The sequence below is a fragment of the Anser cygnoides genome, chromosome 15 (genome assembly GCF_040182565.1).
Source record: "Anser cygnoides isolate HZ-2024a breed goose chromosome 15, Taihu_goose_T2T_genome, whole genome shotgun sequence".
Taxonomy (NCBI): domain Eukaryota; kingdom Metazoa; phylum Chordata; class Aves; order Anseriformes; family Anatidae; genus Anser; species Anser cygnoides.
In genome coordinates, this window is record NC_089887.1 from 6,178,029 (window position 1) to 6,194,187 (window position 16,159).

The 16,159-nt window shown below is 47.9% G+C and overlaps 2 protein-coding genes across 3 annotated transcripts in view; one reads left to right on the forward strand and one right to left on the reverse strand.

Moving 5' to 3' along the window:
* Positions 1 to 16,138, forward strand: part of CYP2W1 (cytochrome P450 family 2 subfamily W member 1) — a 43,785-nt gene extending 27,647 nt beyond the window's left edge. Inside the window, exons 13-18 of one of the 2 annotated variants that reach the window (XR_010825040.1) lie at positions 3,024 to 3,209; positions 7,370 to 7,542; positions 9,884 to 9,993; positions 12,068 to 12,152; positions 14,387 to 14,516; positions 16,002 to 16,138. Coding sequence is in view for 1 of the 2 variants with exons in the window: in XM_048063616.2 (XP_047919573.2) it covers positions 3,024 to 3,047 (24 nt within the window). In the remaining variant the exon portion in view is untranslated. Of the gene's footprint in view, positions 1 to 3,023; positions 3,210 to 7,369; positions 7,543 to 9,883; positions 9,994 to 12,067; positions 12,153 to 14,386; positions 14,517 to 16,001 lie in introns of those variants that run through there. The other variant, XM_048063616.2, reaches the window with a different exon arrangement.
* LOC106033533 (cytochrome P450 2W1-like) lies at positions 344 to 10,971 on the reverse strand. The gene is made up of 9 exons (XM_013177121.3): positions 10,561 to 10,971; positions 8,355 to 8,517; positions 6,341 to 6,490; positions 6,084 to 6,241; positions 5,121 to 5,294; positions 3,979 to 4,120; positions 3,453 to 3,637; positions 2,784 to 2,925; positions 344 to 1,344 (listed from the first exon to the last, which is right to left on the reverse strand). Exons 1-9 carry the CDS (start codon positions 10,756 to 10,758, stop codon positions 1,154 to 1,156), a joined length of 1,503 nt encoding a protein of 500 aa, XP_013032575.2. The 5' UTR covers positions 10,759 to 10,971; the 3' UTR covers positions 344 to 1,153.
* Positions 16,139 to 16,159: the final 21 nt, after the last annotated feature.

Below are 16,159 nucleotides of genomic sequence, written 5' to 3' on the forward strand. Positions count from 1 at the left end.
AATTCACAGGTGGTTGCGGATGGAAAATTGGCTGAGCTATACATCAACTGGAATAGGATTGCAGAGTGTGATGGAAGACGAGAGTGCTACAGGTAGGGTCAACAGCCAGATAAAGCTACAGAGCAAAGGAAAATAACGCAAACCAGGTCTCTTCTAATCCCTGATCCCAAGTCTCCTTGAGTGCGTGTATGCAATGTAGGCACCATGAAATTAGACTCTATTTACACGGTTGGTTCCAATGGCCAAAGTGTCCCAAATACCAGATTGATTCCCCAGGAGGTCCTGAGAGAGGGAAAGCATTTGCTGCTATTCAACACGGTCAGGAAAAACAGAGTCATAAAACTAGAAATCGGTCTCATTTATTTTCCTGTATCATTAGCCTTTTATGATCAGTTGCTGGTACAAATATTAACCGGTGTCAGAAATGTAGGTCTTCTTTCTTTCAGGCTGTGAAGCAGCATTGAACTTGGTGGTAGCAGCACTTGGCTCTCTAAACAGGTTCGCAGAGTTTGAGGTGTCTTTCAGCACTCTGTTCCAAGGCATAAAGAACTTCATCCCCAAATCACGTGAACTGGTCTGTTAATTTTCACTCTGTGTTTGATCTGGCTGCCTAGCCCGATATTATTTGCCTAGAAACTATGGATGGTTGGAGAGCTTGGTCCAGGAGGTTCCTACAGATGGTTCAACTGTGTGACCCACAGCATATTTCTGGGACTCCCTGTGAGTGTCAGTGTGTCTTTCCTAGGGATTTGGGGCAGATTTCTGCAATGTTATCAACCACGCTGCTTTGCTGTGGGAGCCTGGATGTCACACCTACATCTCATGGACTGCATGCATGTCACCAGACATCCTCCGTGGTCCTTCCAGCTGCTCCAGGCACAGCCTCCCTCTCTGGAGAAGTGTGTGTTGGTGAACCAGGATCACGGTTTGACATCGATCGTCTGCACCCCCTCACAGCTCGGGACCAACGAGCGGGTCAGTGACCTGTGGGGCAGATGTAGAGGTGGAGGGCAGTGGAGTGGGAGTGGTTGGAGACAGTGAGAAGGAAATACGAGCGTGATGTGTCAGGATGGGGGTGGCGAGTCCTAGCCTAGCTAAGTTGGGCCTTAGCAGCTTCCCTGCTTGCCTAGGGGGCTCTTCAGCGAGGCAGTGGTTATTCACGTAGGATAGCACAGGTTGCCTGAGGCCGAGGCCTTAACGTGAACGTTGTCTGGGGGACAGTGAGGTCCAAGTCAGACTCTGAAACTCCTGGCTGGGGTTGGAAAGTAAATGTCTGCAGCAATCCTACAAAGAAGACAAACAACTCCATCTTGGCCAGGCTTTCTCCGATGCAGTTCCTTCGCCCTGCAGAGGAAAGCAGTGGGTTTACTTGATGGAAATAACAAGTTAGAAACAGGAAACATAATGGAAACAGGAGTGAAACCTCTGAGGTGGCTTCAGAGCATTTCGGAGCAGAGCAGCCCAAGTTGCTAAAGGTAGCTGACCCGTCACACTGGCACCAAGTGGCAGCCATGTGGCAAGCTGCAGGGTTATTTTGTATTTATGATGTACCCTCTCCTCTCCTTACTTCGGAGGTTATCTTGTCTAATGAATGGAAGATCTCTTGCCTCATTAGGAAATGAATTGTTATCCTGCCTGTCACTTATATGCAAAGAGACTAAGTAAATCCCTTCCCCTCCCTTTGCCCTGTTCCCCTCCCTGCAAGACTGCCTGTTCAGATCTGTGAAGCAAAGACAGGCTCCTGTTCTGTGTATAAGGGTGCTTAGCACAGCAAGGCTGTGGATTAGGGTTGTAATTTTTGTGTTAGATAAGGAGTAGATCCTTTCCTTCACCAAATCACATGCATGGACTTAAGAGTCTTCCAATCCCCTCAGCATCTTTATCCGGTCCCTTTCTCTTGAAAAGCAGCCTGATAGAAAAATGCCACCTCTTCCCAAAGTGGAATGGTCAAAAACTCACTTCTCACTTTAATAAAGGATTGTGTTTCTCCTTTCCTACTCCCCCTTTGTGCTAGATTCCCAGCCCTTGCATGACGGTCCCTGTAGGGGTGAAGCACTTGGTGGACAGCGAGAACTGGCTTCCTAATGTCAGAAGGGTCTGGTGTTGTAGCACGTTCTGGAACACCTTCAAGCCATCGTGGCAGAGGAGCAGCTGGGAAGTGTAAGGTTACACAGGAGGATTTGTAGGATTTTACAGGAAGTCTCCCTTTGTAGTACTTATGGGCTCCTGTAGTGTTGAGATTTGTTAAAATCCCAGCAAGACTGCTCCATCCAGCTGTGCCCTCTTGTAATGCACACGGCTGTAGTCGTGGAGAGCACAGGCTGGGAGGCAGGCATTTCTGGAAATTAGCAGCCTTTGGAAGCATTTATGGCTGTCAGGAAGGCACTAAGTGATATTTCTTCTTTTAGGAAGGCTCAGGGGAGAGTTTCTGATACCTAACAACTGTTCCAGCCATTAGCTCAGTTTGAGTCCGAAGGGGGCTGGGTTTATGAGCCGCCAGGGAGAGAATGTTCATTGTATATTACAGGTGAAACTTAAAAAAAAAAAAGTTTGAGATGACCAAAATGGTAGACAAAGGTAGTGTCAGGAACAGAACCCAGTATGCCAAGTGCCCAATAACCCCCCTAACCACAGGGTGGATTCTTCCTCTAAAAGAAATGGTCTTGCTGGAATCCTTGGCAGCCCCAAAAAGGCACCACTTGGCTGAGAAGACCCCATTAGTGCACATTGCAATGAAATGATCCTGCTGTAGCCTCATCTCTGCAGGTCAGGGCTTTAGTCACCTGTGGAGAAGGGCAGGAAAGCCTCCCTCTTCACAAAATTCCCTTCAGCATCGAGGAAGTGGTTGGGGTTGAACTGGTGTGGTGTCTCCCACTGCGTCTTGTCCAGCAGCACAGAGGTGAGTGATGGGATTACGATTATACCCTGGAAGAAAATACATGAAAGTAGCTTTGTCAGTAAAATTCTTGGTAGGGCAGGAGTGACGGATTTGTTCCTCTGTTTTGCTTTATTTTCTGACACAGACGTTGTTGTCCCAGGAGATTTGACCCTGAAGGTTTTATCCCATCAGTCAACAGAGAGAGATATCAGTGAGATTTTCCCAGCAGTGCCAAGGATCGAAGCCAAATGCCACGTGACGCAGTGAAAACCTCAGGCAGATCCTGTAAATTCCCTGGCAGATGCTTCACTGTGCAGATAGCATCAAAGAGGTAAACCAGGGTCAGTCTTGGAGTGAGGAAGTGCTGAGCATGAGAGGGCCTGAATCGAGTCCTACAGTACTGTTCTCCATGGACTCAGCGTAGTCACTGGAGAGAAAGAAACTCTTCTGTGGGTAATTATGGACACTTACTTTGGGCTCCTGTCCTGTAGCTCCCTCTAAAGAGTCTGGTCTCTAGTGCTACCAGCAGAAATGAGGAGGAGCAGCCCAAAAATGGGTTGGAGCAGTTACCTACCTTGGGTAGGAAGTAGCCCCTGAAGTGGGTGTCAACAGCAGTGCAGCGGGGAACGTGGGGCAGGAGGGTGATAAACCTCTGCACTTCGTGTAACACCGCGTTGGTAAAGGGCATGTTCTTCCGGTCCTCGTACGTGGCCCATGTTCCAACTTTGATGGTTCTTCCAATCTCCTCTTGCACCTTTTCTGGAAGGAACAAAGAAAGGGGATGTGTCCCGCAAGGAACCCAATACCTTCAGATTCAGTTTTGGTAAAAATATACTTTTCCAGGGTCTGGAGGGAGAGGATTCTTAAAACACCATCCCAGATTTCCCCAGCTCTGTCTCTAGCTCAGGCACATGCATGGGCTGATCTTCCAGCATCATGCTTTCGTCTCCACTCTTTCTCCCAGCAAGGCACAGGGACTCTTTTGTTGTAACTTCATTCAGCATCTAATTACATCGGGAATTCATAAATTAAAGAGGTGGGAGGCCTCTCCCTCCCATATCAGCCATACCACAGGAGGAGAGTAGGTGAAAGGAGCTCACTCTGAATCTCCGGGTACTTCATCATCAGCAGGATGGCCCACTGGAGTGTCGTGGCTGTGGTCTCTGTTCCTGCCATGACCAGGTCCAGTATGGATGCTATTAAGTTTTCGTCGTGGAAGATGCTGTCTTTCTTGTTTTTCTCCTTGAGAGACACAAGCACAGTGCCTGGTAAGAAAGCTCTTAAAATAGTAAGTGTTAGCATTCAGCGGGTTTGGGAAATACCGCATAACCCACAAAACTGCTGGGCACGATCCTGTGTTTGTGAGCTGGGTGATGGATGGCCTCATCATGCACACAAAGCAAACAGCACCAAAGGCGGGAGGTTTGGAGTGGAGTGTTGGTTTGGCATTCGTCCCCACCCAGAAGCAGCCTGGGGCCCAGGGCCAGATGCTGTTGATAGTCTCAGCCTTACAGGTTTGGAAAGATCCCGGTCTCTCCCCTGTACGGAGGGAGATTCAGCTAATCCCAGACTCCTCCTGCCCAGGAAGGGAGCAGCAAGACTGAATCCCCACCAGTGTTCAAAATGGCATTTCAGAGTGCTTCTCCTGGGCTTTAGGACTGCAGTGAACCTTCCTCCATATAGGTGTGCGGAAGAGCTAATGCCTCATGTTGGCCCAGCTCCAGTGGGAAAGAAGAAAAAACTCAGAGCCCAAATATTTTGTATGGAATGAAATCAACTGATGTGTGAAATTGCAGAGTCTCTGCTAAAGTGAGGTGCAGGGCAGGGTTAGCAAACGTACTGACAATTTATCACTCAAGTGCTTTAAGTGTATCATTCATCTTGGAGCAACTGTATCAATGATTAATTGATCTGTTGTCATAAAAAGAAAGGCAGAGTCAGCTTTCATGTGAATTCATGCATTTTCTACTATGAACAAAGAGTTCATCTCACGTTATTAGTGCTGCTATTTCAGGACTGGACTGAGAGAGTGACTTTCACTTCTTTATTTTGGTAGAAAAATCCCTGCAGTAAATTACACCAACTGTACGAGACAGGAATCTGATTTCAGTGCCACAAGAATAACAGAGTTACCTTCCATAGGTTTACATGAGATGACTGAAATCAAGACTCAGCAACTGTTTGACCTAGAAAATCCAAACGAGATGCTGCAAACAGCCAACAGAGCTAAGCAGTGAAATACCTCGTGTTGCTTGAATATCAGTGCATCAGTGTAGCTCCTCACGCTGTTCTCATTGATATCTTCCCTGCTTGCCTTCATGTATTGCCTTATAATGGCGCGCACGTCTTCTATTTTCTCAAGCAAAATCTTATGGGTTTTGAAGAGAAATCCAAGGAACGGGTAGAAATTGAAATACTAATGAGGAATTAAAAAAGAGAAGCATTAGGTCTGTAGAAGTATCAACGTGCTGAAATAGCTTCTTCCTAGGACATGATAGATCAGGTGAGTTTTGTCTTTTAGCAGTACAATTTCAGCATCCCGGGGACCTCCCAGAGGGCTCCCAGGCACATTTTCATGAGGGTGGGCTTTGCAACCTATGAGCCTTTATTCAGTACTACCTAATTATAAACATCTGCACTGTTCTGCGGGAACAGATCCTCCACCAGTAACGGACTGGTCACCCTCTCAGCAGAGCTGGGGCTCCAGCATGCCAGGCAGCCAGGCAGTTTATGTGGCTGCTTAGTTTTTTTCAACATCAGCTACAAATGATTGGCTATGATAGTTTGAAGATATGCAGAGTTTTCCTGGTAGTTTCTAAGAAAGCATTTTTAATGCAGTCTGTGACGTCTCCCTCACCTGGACATCAACACTGAATGTGTCTTTTTAGAAAACACAGCAAAGGCAAAGAAAGCCTAGACGGTGCGATTGTGTTGAAGGAGACAAAAAATACCTGTGGAGCTAAAATGACCATAGCTCAGTTCTCATTTTAGCTCTACACAGATATGCAGGATGGTGCAAAAGCAGAATATCACAGGGAAATCTGGCTGCACACCTGTGGTGACCAAGGTGTTATGTGGAGAACATCTGAGGTGTAACGGCAGGTTCTGAACATTCAGAAACTGCTGACCTGTGTCCTGTGATCTGTGTGGCTCGCTGCAATCTGCCAGTGGAAAAAAACGTTAACCTGTGGGACAGGTTACTTACATTCAAATATGGAGATCCCAGAAGAATCATAACTTCATCTATGAGTCTTAAGAGAGTGAGAAATGTTGGGTCCTTGTAGTCAAACCTGTCCCCAAAGAGCATGAGGAAGGTGATGTTGATCGGAGCGATGTTGAAGGACCTCAGGCTGAAAGGTTCCCCTGCAGTGGGAGGAGGATGGAAATGTTGGTGTGATGTTGTAGCAGCAGCAGCAGTGACATGAATGATGCTGTGGAGCACCATGATGGTCCCTAGCTCACCTTTGAAGGATTTGATCATCTCGATAAGGAAGTGAAGCTCCTCGAAGACTTTCCCTTCCATCATTTGTTTGCCCATGCCGAGGTTGCGCATGCTGGACACGGTGAATCTCCGCGTTGTTCTCCACAGCTCCCCGATGGAGAAGAACACACCTGGGGGGGGCCGTGAGACATCACCGCTGGGACCATGCACGGAGGAGCCCCACCACACAAAACAAGATACAGGACTGGACGAAGAGGGATCTCCACAAGTGTTTCTGCTGCCCAGTTTCTTATGGGTTTGGGGAATAAGGATCTCCCATTTCTCTGTGCCCCATCCCTGTATCCTCTCAGCTCAGTCTTCCCAGTCTCACCGAGCCTGTAGTTCATGAAAAACCAGCTCCCACCCAGCCCAGCCTGCCCCAGCTGCAAGATAAGCAGGTAGGGCTTTCAGACCACCGCTGCTTGGCTGTAGGGCTGGGGAGAGAGGTTGGACTTAGTCAATCGTGCAACCATTCTGACCCTGTTTGGTTGCAAGTCTAGGGCCTCAAGCAACAGCCTTGTATCTTTGAAGCTTCTCCCTTTGTTCTATTCCAATCATAAAGATCTTTTATCTCTGTGGGATGGGATAATTCAGTCTCCTCAACCCTAGTCAGTGCTGAACTGTTTTTTGAGATTCCCAATAACAGTGAAAATACATTCCCGATGTATTTTCAGCAGTGGTAAAAAATACTATCATTTTGTGGCTGTCACTGAGCTCGTGCCTTGATGATCATAGCCACCACGAGCAGGGATGCGTATTTCATCCCATCAGAGGGTTGGAGATAGCGAAAGAAAAAAATGGTGTTAGTAATCTGGAGACTGTCTCAGACAGTGTCAATTAAAAAAGCTGGATAATCGTATTTCACATCTTGGCTGCAAGGTTTTTATATGTATTTGCCTTTTTTAGAACAAACACAATTTCAAAGCAGGGTAGTTTTAATTTGGAAAGCAAAACTTCTCAATTTAAAAATGTCAAAGCAAATTTCTAAACTTGATTTTTCTTTAATTTAGGCAATTTCATCTGGACCACTCATTTTCTGCAAACAGCTTCAGAGTCAACAAATTGACATTTGCTGGAGAGAAAAAATGTTTCATTGGAGAATTTGTGACCCTTGCTACTTAACAGCCCCTGTGAATTTACAGCTTCGGGTCACCTCTGAGCAGCTCCGACTTGGGTTAGGAAGGTAAGTGTGAAAGGACTTATAGTGCAATACTGACAGTTTCCCAAAGGGATATTTTATATGTAAATTAGCTCTGAACGATGCTTTTCTCCCCATCGATTCCTTTTCCTTATGTAGCGATAAATTCATCTCTTGATATTATGGCTGGGTAATTTAATTTCTAATTGTAATCCCAGCTCCAGCCTGTGACCAGCATATAAAGCTGCCTTTCGGCTGCTCACAGCTAAAGCCCCAGCTGAAGCAGAGGGCGGAAGAACAGGGCAAGATGTCCTCAGAACTAGTCAGGGATGAAGAGCCACCTTGGAAAAACTATGGGATGTTTGTGGGAAGAATTTCCAGACTCAGCCCACTGCTGAATACATTTCACATTCCAGCCTTGGTGGAGACAAGATGCTGGGGAACAATTGCATCCAAAATTGAGGTACCTAGCACCAGGTGAACAGGACAAACCCTTCAGCTCCAAACAGCCCAGCCAGCCAGTCCAAAAACCCATGACCCCGCCAGGGAGGTTTGTAAACGTGGTGGCAGCAAGCTGCTCTCACGGGCATTTATGGAAATTACCCCAGAATTACCATTGCACCTTTAAAAATCCCGCACCTTGGCCTCTGATGCTTAGGATAGGGATCAGTCTGCAGGTGCACTGCCAAAAACAATGGCAGTGAAAAGGAGGCATGCATGAAAGTGAGAAAAACCAAACATTTTCCATCAGCTTGGCTTTGGGAGGGTCCAAGGGGGATTTTTAAAAGCCTGGCTGTAGGGAAGCACTGAGCGACGGTACCATCCCTCCCGCCCGCCCCCCCTCATTTCTCTAGTACCGTTTCCGTTCTGAATTTGGTCAAATATTGGGATGGATGGTCTGTCTACAAACTCCTCTGTGTAGTTCACAAGCGCCTCCCGCACAACTTCGTACCCAGTCAGGACCACAACTTTCTGGAAGCCAAAATGGAGGGTGAAGACCGGGCCATATTCTTCCGCAAGCTGAAAGAGAGGCAAGCTGTGACAGTCAGCGAAGAAGGAAAATGCCCCGTTCTTTCAGAAAGGACTTGCTATGTGTGGTGGAGAAACAACCCCTGCAGAGTAGCATCCATCAGCCGAAGCTCGTCGTGGTCATGCACCAGGTGTTTGCATGGATGCCAGCCTGGGTGTTGGGGTTTATTGCCCCATGGCAGCCCCCGCCCCCAGTCAGGGCATTGCTAATCTGGTTTCTATGTTAAGGGGAAAGTCAAAAAGTGAAAAACAAAAACCAAGCACCTGAAGAGCAGACCTCAAATGGCAGCACAAGTTGACAAACCAGAGAAAGACAAAAATGGAGCAGGCAGTTCAGTGCAAATAATGACACTATCACTCAGGAAAGCTCTTACTCATGACACCCATCTCGTACCAAAGCACTCCTGCATCCCTGCTGCTAGATCAGGAGACAGGTTTGACCCACAAATTGCAATCCTGTGCCCCTGTGCTCGGACCTGGCTTTGGTACCTCTAGCTTAGCTGGGCACAGCAGGGAAACCTGCATCAGGAGCAGGAGGCTGCCCAAACTGCTGGCTGTCCCTGTGCTTGTACACACAGCGATACTCGTTTTGCACCGAAAAGGACTCAGCTTTGCCATGGCACAGCCAGGCTCTTTGCAGAGTGTAGCAGCAGGCAGGTGGGGAAATGTGCACCCGGTGAGGACCATTGCATGTGTGCCTGGTGCTACGTGCCTGCTGTGTCCTCAGCACCTCTTTTTTCCCCAGGTATCTCCACATCGCTGCACCAGCAGCCTTCCCATGAGGCTGAACACCGCTGCTGCAGCTGCACTGTGCTCCCTGGCAGCCCCTGGGGACAGCAGAGAAGGGCAGCAGCAGCCTCGCTCTGCCTCCCAGGCAGGCACACGCTGTGTGTGTGCAGCCCCAGCCCCTGCTGCTGCAGCGGCAGCTTTTGCTGAGGAGAAGGGTGCATCCCCGCCTGCCTGCAGCACTCCTGTCGGGGTGCCCAGCCTGCAGATGCTGGTGCATGTTGCTCAATGAAGTCACCTTTTTTTTTTTTGTTATCTGTGGGGTGAGAAGCAGGGATAACCTCTCTGGATTCATCCGAAATTAAAGGCAAACAGAGGCGATATCAAATACAGCCTTGCGGGTGATGAGAGCATGCAGAGGCAATTCAAAAACACAGTTCAGAGGCAAACATCTGCCCAGCCCCGCTGGGTAAACTGCCCCCAACCCTGCCGTTGCCTATAAGCAAGGGGCTGCAGCCTCACCCCCCAGCACCACAAATCCTCTCCGAGAGCCGCCAGCATTTGTGTGGCAAGGGTGTTAGGGAGCCTGGGCACCGCCGCTGCTGTTTGCTCACTCTCTCCGTGTCCCCAGCAGGTCGATCCCTTGGTGCCGTCTGCCAGGGCAAGGAGGGAGCACTCAGCAACCCCCCGGCCGTGCCACCCTCACCTGATGCCAACGAGTGGTTTACCAGCATGAGCAAAGTAAGTCGTTTTAATTGCAAGCTAATGGAAGAGCTTCCAGGCTGCTGAAACTTTCCATCCCACTATTGTACTGCTATCTAGATTTTAATGCAAATCCAACTCAGCCAGAGGGAAGTCGATTTTGCAACAGGGTGTCTGGATTTGGCACCCTCTGAAGCAGTGCTGGGGTCACCGCATTGTGAAATTTCCCCACTGCTTCTCTGGGGTGCGGGATAAGGAAGCAGTTTCATTTCATGCTAGTTCTTTCCTAATGCTATACAAGTTTTCTGGGCATCAGAGCTGTCAAATTAATATTTAAAATCCCACAAGCATTATATACTTCATGTACATCATCACAATTACATGAAGAAATCACATATTACCCAGAGGTCTTTTTTTAATGGTTGATCGCTCACAAATGACATTGCATCAACACAGACATTGGCTTGAAGAAGATCAGAGAAAATATTATATAGCAATTTTCAAACCTTTACAGTTCAAATTTAAAAAGACAAAAAAATCGCACAGATATAGCCCAGGCAGGTTTAAAATGCACAAGGGTCTGGGTTTGGGGTTTTTTTGTCCTACCTTCATTAGAGATTTATCTTGCCTTCTAATATCCACCAAATGCAGGTTACCAATGATCGGAAGAGGAGTTGGACCAGGAGGCAATTTAAAAGATGAATTTTTAGAGCCGGTTGAAAAATAGATTACAGCTAATAATACTGCTGCACAGAGCAGACAAACTAATACAGGATCAGAGATAAAAGAAATTAAAAAAGACATTTTTTTGTAATAATATTTTTTTTTGGTGTTAGAAGCAATAAAAATGCAGTGGCACTGTTCAGTTTCTGCCAGCTGGCTTTCTGTTTGTTCTCTGCAATTGCTACAAGCACTCGATTCTTATTAAGGTTTGTAGAGTACCTAAATAAATACTGCTTACTCCACCCTCTTTAAACACCTCAGAGAATGTGGTCTAAGCAGTTTGCAAAGCCTGTCCAGAAGTAAAGAGAGTTTCAAATTACAAACCTATGCATGTGTGTGCAAGAACATATACATGGGAAAAGGTGCTTGGCATTCCTCTATAGCCTCCTCCTCCCCGAGACCTCAAAGTCCTTTACTAGCAGTACTATGACCCTCCGAACGCTCTGCTGACACAGGGAAATAAAAAGGTTCTTTGAGTCCTATTAGAAACCTCCAGATTCGGGTTTGGATAGGGTTTGAGATCTCCGGGCTGCTAGAGAAAGAAATAGTGTCATTAAGGGAGGCTTTAACTTTGTCAGTGTCAAGTAGAGATCAAAGGTTGTTGATGATGGTAAAGCCCTTGTATCCCTCAGTGTTGTAGCCCATAAACTTCTTCATAAAGTAGGCTCTGAGGTGCCCAGAAGGGATGTGATTGCAGACTTCGTGTCTGAAGTGGAAGACATGTAATAGCTAGCCACAGAAAATTAGCTTGGATCAAATGATCAGGAGTGGATTCAGCATACATTAAATGGAAAGGCAAAATTAGATCTGAAACTTTGGGGGGGGGGGGGATTTCTCATTTCGAGAGAGCAGCTTCTAAGGGAGAGAGGGAAGGAAATGAAGTTAATGAAGGTGGCTACCCTGGCAGCTCCAGACCATGAGCAAGATGGAGAATGGAATTAGTTTAAGTCAAAGGCACAAAACACCTGGAGCTTGCATTCCTCCTAAAGGTTAAAATCTCCTCCAGAGGAAATTGAGATCTGTCTGGCTGCACAGTGGCCTTCAGGAGGATGCTGGTAATAAATAGTCAACGGAGTAAGTTTGTTCGGGGAAGAAAGATCTTTTACGTTGTAAGGAAGCACAAGGCTAAAGGTGCATTTATCCAAAGGTTAGATTGTATAAAGAATGTTATTCAGCAAGCATGTCCTCAGACTTGTGAGTGCAAAGAGGGTAGGGAAGGAAGTGGCCTGACGTGAGGGGGGCATAGCTGTGTTAGCACGGTCCTGAGGCAAACGGCTGCTTCGGTGCCTGCCGGAGCTGCCGCACGGTGCAGAGAAGTCACAGTGCAGTGGTGCCCAGAAGCAGAAGCTGTAAGTGTGTCGCAACATTTCTGGGATTTTTTTTTTATTAGTTTCCAAGAAATGGGCTGGAGGCAACGGTTTTCCGAAGAGCATGCCTGGGATGACTCAACCCTGCCTGCTCAAGTGAGCAGAGAGGTAGGGGGGGCGTAAAGGCGGGTGAGCAGGATCGGGGCTGGCACAGGGCGCAGGACATGGGCACCGCGATGACAGCTGGCAGTGGCACAAGCTCCATGCCCTGGGCACGGTGTCTGCTCCTGCAGGGCTTTGCTGGAACGGAGCACCCAGCAGTGCAAGAGCTACGTGTTGCTGCCGCGCTCGTGGTATTTCATCCTTGGCCTTGGAGCCACCGAAATCATAAAAAGGCCTTTCAGAGAAAGAGCTTTAAATTATCTCTGAAAAGCCAGGGGGGGAGTGTGTTGTGTTTTTTTTTTCAAACCAACCTCTGAGTGCAATGCATTAAAATGACAAAGGTAAGTCAAGCTCTTGCGATGACAAGAAATTCCTGTCTCAATAATGCGTCTGGGCTACGTGCTGCCCTGCCTGAGCACACAGAGCCCAGCACAAAGCACCTGCCAGGCTCTGACAGCACTCTGGGTGCATTCCTGGGGCAGCCGGGCCCCTCGGGGTGCTCGCAGCCGGGTTGTCCTCGGTCCCTGCGGCCCCCCGGCACCGCATGTGAGCCGAGCACACCAGCGAGGACACAAGCACAGGCACTGGTCAGCATTGCCCATCGCCCCCGCGTGCAGCCATCACATTTTGGCAGCCCAAGGTGTGTAAAGCCAAGGAAAGCACCAGCCCTGCGTCCCTTAATTTAACTTAAATCCCCAAAGATCTCGGTGCCCTCCCCGCCAGCCCCACTCTAGACTTTTCCTGTTCCTAGCAGTGCATCCAGGACTGCAGGCTCAGATGATCCTTGCTGGCTTTTACCACGATGAGTTCCTTTTAAGCAAGCGCAGGAGCTTCAGGACTCACCGTAAGAGGCCACATCAGAGAGCCATCTAGAGCAGTGTCCTGCCTCGGACAGCAGCCAGGCACTGGGGGAGCTCCAAGTGAGCACCGTACCATAATGTATTCCCCAGCCAAGAAAGGTTCCTTTTCTGATCTGGCTTTTACCTTGAAGAATGTGGAGTTGCATCCCTTCTCCAGTGTTGAAGTTGTAACAGGCAGAAAAAACTATTTCCTTCTACTAGCTTAAATTTATTGCAATTTACTTTAATTTTCCATTTTGCATCTGCAGATGAGAAAAGACTAGTGGAAGCAGATGACTTGTCCTCTCTGGGACATTGCGTGGCCCTGCTCTTCCTGCCTCTCTTCTACATCTCGTTAAGGCAAACAAGCACATCTTCCAAGGCAGTGTGTTTGTGAAGGGTTTTCCTTCTCTGCCATTGTTTTCCCTTCACACAATACCATCTCAACTGCTTGTCTGTCTCTCTGAGACCAATGCAAGAAAAAGCCTTGCACGGCATCTTAAGCATTTTGGAAATCTGGGACGACTCACTCTCTAATTCACCTGACAATGAGCTCTGAAAATTGCTCCCTTCTGACGTAGTTACCCTGCATCAACATGTGGACTGTGCATATGTTTTTGAAAGGGGATACTTTTGAAGGGGATGATTGTTAACGTATTGAAAAGACCTTTTCTGTTGTGACCTTACAGAGTTAGAAATTCCCTGATTTTCTGTGAGCTGCCTGTGGCTCGGAGTATTGCTCACCCTTTGCATTGTTAAACATGTTCTGGCCGCGTGTTGCCCAGGGATCCCTGCACTCACCTCTCAAGCGTGGGCGTATTAAAGGTGCTGCAGCCCAACTTTATCAGTTTGACCCTAAATCTACTTCATCCTGCAACACCAGATAAATCAACAGCAACAGAAAAAAATATTTATTTGTTAAGTAGGAGCTAAGGTCAAGCTTGCAGTAGCTAGACTGCAAATAAAGCAACAGCAAAATGAATGTAAGCAAGCACAGCAGCAAAGGCTTTCCTGTTACAGAGCTCGTTAAGCAGACTACTTGATATGTGTCTGCAAGCTGGAGCAGGCTACAAGGTGCAATGCAAGTGCAACACCAGTACAAGTACAGTGCAGGTACCAGTGCAGTACTAGTACACGGCACAGTGCAACTATTAGAGTGCTGTCTTTAGCTGTCAACTAAAGCTACTGTGAAGAGTCAGTGTCTTGGCTGAACAAAGAGCACCTGCTTTGTCATCCCTTCATAGGCTGTTCCTCCTTTTTTCCCTTCCATTTGCTGCATGGGTCAGGTTTAGATGACAGTGCCATTCTGTTATAGACTTGCCACAACCACCCCCTCGGTCTCTGTAACTGTCAGTTTCTCCCTTTTTTCTTTTCATCCTAACTTGCTTTTCCTGCTTCCAGAGCAACACAAAAGCATGGCCAGTGACTCACCGCTCCCTAGCCCACATCTGGTTTCCTGCCTCTGTTTTACAAACGAAGCTCCTCTCTTACCTGCACCATCACTCAGATTTCACACCTTCCCTCCCTGCAGGTACAGCTTGTTGTTCCTACACATAATGGCTGCTGGATGAGATAAATCATTAACTGTGCTCATCAAGCAGCTGCTCTGGGAAGGCTGCAGCCCCTGGGATGTCACCAGCTTTCTAGAGACCCCATACAACAAGTTCATGGTACAGATGAGAGGTAATGAGGTCTAACCTGCTTCTCCTTCCAGTTTTAGAGTATTACCAGTTTTACAACATCAATTTTCAGTGACTACATACAAAATGCTATTAACTTTGTCAGTGATGTAGGATCTCTGCTGGCAGAGCATGAGCCTTACCAGCTCTTTGTGACATTGGTTCCTACCTAGCACTTTTTGCAAGCACTAAAGTTTTGCTTGCAGTTCATGTTGTGATGGCCCTGATCTTGCTGAGTACTGAGCATGATAACTTCGTGGAAGCCCATGGCAGTGGTTTTTGCTCAGCACTGCTGAGGCTTCAGGCTGAGTCCATTGCTCTGCCCGGAGACCTGGCCGCCTATCCCTGGCACAAGGAATGTCTGGAGAGGAAGACAGCTTGAAATGCCAGGGGATGTGTATCTTGTCTAGAGCTGAAGACAGAGGGTAATGTTTTCAAAAGATTTTAAGCCCGATTTTCAGTCAGATGGAAAACAGTCTTGCCCCTGTCCATCCCACCACACATGATGCATCAGACTGCAAGGTTTGAATCAGGAGCCAGGGGATGATGCTTCACCCTGCAGTCAGAGGAGAGGGAGTGATTCAGACCTCGTGGCAGCTGAACCACCCACTGAAGGAGCCTTTCTCTCTCGGTGGATGCAGAGAAGAGCTACAGCTCCTGAGGTGCAGGTGAGGAGGGCTGAGGCTCTCTGACAGCCCTCCGATGGGAGCATGGCTGTCCTGCTCCCTGTCTGCCCCTGCACAGCCCTCGCCCTGCCTCAGGCTTATGTCTGGCCTTAGGTGTGCTGGTTGAGAAACTATTCACTTTCTGTGGCTGCTTGTTTTCTGCCAATTTAGGTGTCTGAGCTGGCCCAGCAAGGGGTCAGACGTGTGTCAGAGCCAGCACGAGGCAAGGGAGTGGTAGAAATGCCATTCTTAGCAGAAACAGAAAGCTGCTAGATTGGCCCCGTCATAAACAGGCTCTCCAGTATAAAGCACCTAGTGTGATGTGGAATGAGCCCACTTCCCAAACCACTTAGGTGTTTCCTGATAACCGTCCCATGCCTGGCCCTTGGCATCAGCCCATGTTACACCCAAGTGTCTGGGACGCTGTGATAAAGATAAGGCAGGCTGCGTTGCACAATAGAAGCTCAGTCTGAGTCCAATCTCAACAACCATCCCGGGGAGATTTCCAGATCCATTAAGTGTCTGTTGTCTCCAGCTGGGCCATTGATAATCAGCTCTGCTGTATAGCGTGGACTTTGGGCTGAGAAATTCCCCGCGGAGGCTCTCAGCCAAGAGCCTCTGATGGGTTACATCTACAGAGGATGCTCAAAACCATTTCATTCTTTCAAACAGCCCTGAAAACTGCATGTCTGATGTGCTGTTCCAGGAACGGATCATGCTGTTTCTGAGAGCAGTACTCGGGGGTGTCTGAAGGGTTTACATTATGCAGACACCGCAAAAGCTTTTGGAAGGAATCATATGAAGGAGAGACAATAGCAGTGCCCAGTGCC

Excerpts from the sequence above, each read along its gene's own strand:
- LOC106033533 (XM_013177121.3), bottom strand. The coding sequence starts at position 10,758 with ATGTCTTTTTTAATTTCTTTTATCTCTGATCCTGTATTAGTTTGTCTG. Across the intron at positions 8,518-10,560 it reads AAGATAAATCTCTAATGAAG|CTTGCGGAAGAATATGGCCC; the intron begins GTAGGACAAAAA and ends CCTCTCTTTCAG. Across the intron at positions 4,121-5,120 it reads TGATATTCAAGCAACACGAG|GAGAAAAACAAGAAAGACAG; the intron begins GTATTTCACTGC and ends GTGTCTCTCAAG.